General features: G+C 49.9%; 1 protein-coding gene across 1 annotated transcript; it reads right to left on the bottom strand.

Annotated features, from left to right (window-relative positions):
* Window positions 1-362: 362 nt before the first annotated feature.
* LOC123429620 (peroxidase 2-like) lies at window positions 363-1,929 on the bottom strand. Its single transcript, XM_045113641.1, has 2 exons — window positions 1,407-1,929; window positions 363-1,272 (listed from the first exon to the last, which is right to left on the bottom strand). Exons 1-2 carry the CDS (start codon window positions 1,899-1,901, stop codon window positions 502-504), a joined length of 1,266 nt encoding a protein of 421 aa, XP_044969576.1. The 5' UTR covers window positions 1,902-1,929; the 3' UTR covers window positions 363-501.
* Window positions 1,930-2,510: the final 581 nt, after the last annotated feature.

Genomic DNA, 2,510 nt, shown 5'->3' with positions numbered 1-2,510 from the left:
GTAAAATAGGGCATCTGGAAAAGCATAAATTTTTTTGATGCCCTAACATGCAAAAACAGATGTCCTATAGCACGAGAAACTAGATATAGGATAGGACATCTATCAGAGATGCTCTTAGTAGAATTGTTGTTACCCATTCCCAAAAGAAAAACAACCGTATGCATCCAGTCATGGTCGATTGACCATACACATTCTAGCTAAGCTCAGCATCATGTCTTTGTATTAAATGATAACACATACAAGAAAGGATGGTACATCAGGGAAGATATATTCCCAGTACAAAATAACAATAAACCGAAATTGATTCATCAATCTCAGTATAAAGTATTGCCAGTAATTGAGTACAGTGGCACAATAAGGATTATAACACAAATGAATGAAATGAATCAACGAGCAAAAAATTTAGTTTGAAATAAAGGAGAAAGGAAGACCGGAAGGCACATTGAAAAAAGCATGAACTGAACACCCTCTGCCATCAAGAGACCATGAACCGGTGTAGGGTTAATTGACAAGCCCGCACATCTTTCTGATCTCACCTTTGGTGCTGTCCTTGACTTCGATATTTCCCATCTTCACCATTGCATCTCCGAAATGTTTGTACCACTTGAGATCTCCGATGAGCCATTTAGTGTACTCCTGCACCAAGCTCTTCGTCTGCAGCGACGTCATGAGCGCCGCGTCAGAGGTGAAGAGCACTTTGCGATCGATCACGTTTCTGTAGTACTGGCTGTCCAACACGTCGACGGTCTTGTAGTCCTGCGGCACCATGGGATCACTACCGGCGGTGCAGTCCTGGGTCAGCTTCCCAGCGAACATGGCATCCATCGACGTGTTGGAGTTGTCGTTGGCCGACGGCTGGAGACGGTTGCTGAAGGAGGAGCAGTGCGAGCGGCCGATGCTGTGCGCGCCCGAGAGCACGACCATGTCGGTTTGGCTGAGTGTCTTGTTGGCGAACATTTGTGTGAGTGTGTCGAGGTTGGCGAAGGGTGGAGGCAGGTTGGCGAGGGTCTCGTCTTTGAGGGACACGAACCCGTCGTAGCGGCCGGCTGGCATGTTGAAGTTTATTTTGTAGGTGCTGAGTAACTTGCTAGCGTCACGGCCTGCGAAGGCGACGATGTCGGCGCACGAGACGACACCGGGACATTTTTCCTCGAGCTTCTTCTTTGCCGCGTCTATCACTTCGAAGCCACGCAGGCTCAGGTTCGGGATACCGAGCTTCTCGGGCTCCGGCTTGCCAGCGATCTTGTTCAGCAGGACAGAGGCATCGCAACCCTGAAATCCACGCCCAAGTAGAGTAACACGCATGCATGCATGCATGCAACGATAACATGCATTGTTAGTTTCTCAATCCTGGATTATCTATCAAACTTCATTTACGTATGAAATAACTATGTATATATACGTACCCGGACAAAGCAGTCGTGGAAGAAGAGGCGGATGAGCCCGGCCTTCACGCCGGCGGTGGTGTTGCGCACGGCATCCAACACGATGTTCTCCGCGTCAGGGCACTTGTCATCGTAGTAGCCGACCTCGAGCCCGGTGGCAGGTGGAGGCGGGGCAGGAGTAGAAGCCGGTGGGGGCGCGGGAGTGGTGGGAGTGGGGGTGGGATATACCGGGGTAGCAGTAGGGCTCGGGGGAAGGGTAGACGGTGGTGGCGGGGTAGAGCTGGTCGGAGGAGAAACTGATGGGGACGTTGCCAGCGCGCTGGAAGTCGGGGTGGGATATTCCGGTGTAGGGGTAGGGCTGGGCGGGGGAGTAGCCGGAGGAGGTGGGGAAGGGCTCGGCTGCGGAGTACCGGTTATGATGGGAGTGGGGTTGGGATAGGTGTAGCCGTAGCCGGATGCTTGGCAGGCCACGGAACCGAGCACCGCCAGTACGGCGACAAGGACAAGCCTGGCCATCTTCCTGTGCTCGTCTCCTCTTGCTGGATCGAGGAAGATAGGATGAAGAAAACTTGCTGTTTCGCATGCGTATTTATAGTCATCTACAGCAGAAATCGCATGCATGTGTTCTACGGGCGTTTGGAGCGCACGTTTGCGAGTCAACCAGCTGCTGCCGGCCGCGAACGTGGTGACCACACAGCAGGCAAGTGTTGATGATGAACGCGGTGGCAGCTTGGTCGCGACTACGTGGCCATGATCAATTACATTATATAAGTATATAAGTACGTCGGTAGGTTAGGAAATCAACTCGGCATGTACTACGAGCGAGTGGTGCAAGTGCAGATGTTTCATCATTATCTATCCTGCTTATGCCGCAAAAAACAAAAAACAAAAACGTATCCCACTGTAGTAGAAGTTGAGATGTCCCTGTTTTGTTGTACTCCCTCTGTCCCAAAATAATTATCTTAACTTTGCACCAGCTCTGGTACAAAATTATACCCTTCTGTAAATTAATATAAGAGCGTTTAGATTACTATTTTAGTGATCTAAATGCTTTTATATTAGTTTACGGAGGGAGTGCTAAGTTTAAGACACTTATTTTAGAACGGAGGGCGTAGAATTCTAATT

This window comes from Hordeum vulgare, chromosome 2H (genome assembly GCF_904849725.1).
Source record: "Hordeum vulgare subsp. vulgare chromosome 2H, MorexV3_pseudomolecules_assembly, whole genome shotgun sequence".
Lineage (NCBI taxonomy): Eukaryota > Viridiplantae > Streptophyta > Magnoliopsida > Poales > Poaceae > Hordeum > Hordeum vulgare.
Note: the sequence above shows the minus strand (reverse complement) of the source record. Positions and strands in the feature narration are given on the sequence as shown.

What these genes read in the sequence shown, in the direction of transcription:
- LOC123429620 (XM_045113641.1), bottom strand. Translation starts at nt 1,901, where the DNA reads ATGGCCAGGCTTGTCCTTGTCGCCGTACTGGCGGTGCTCGGTTCCGTG. An exon ending in TCCACGACTGCTTTGTCCGG is followed by an intron (nt 1,273 to 1,406) that starts GTACGTATATAT and finishes CGTGGATTTCAG; the next exon opens with GGTTGCGATGCCTCTGTCCT.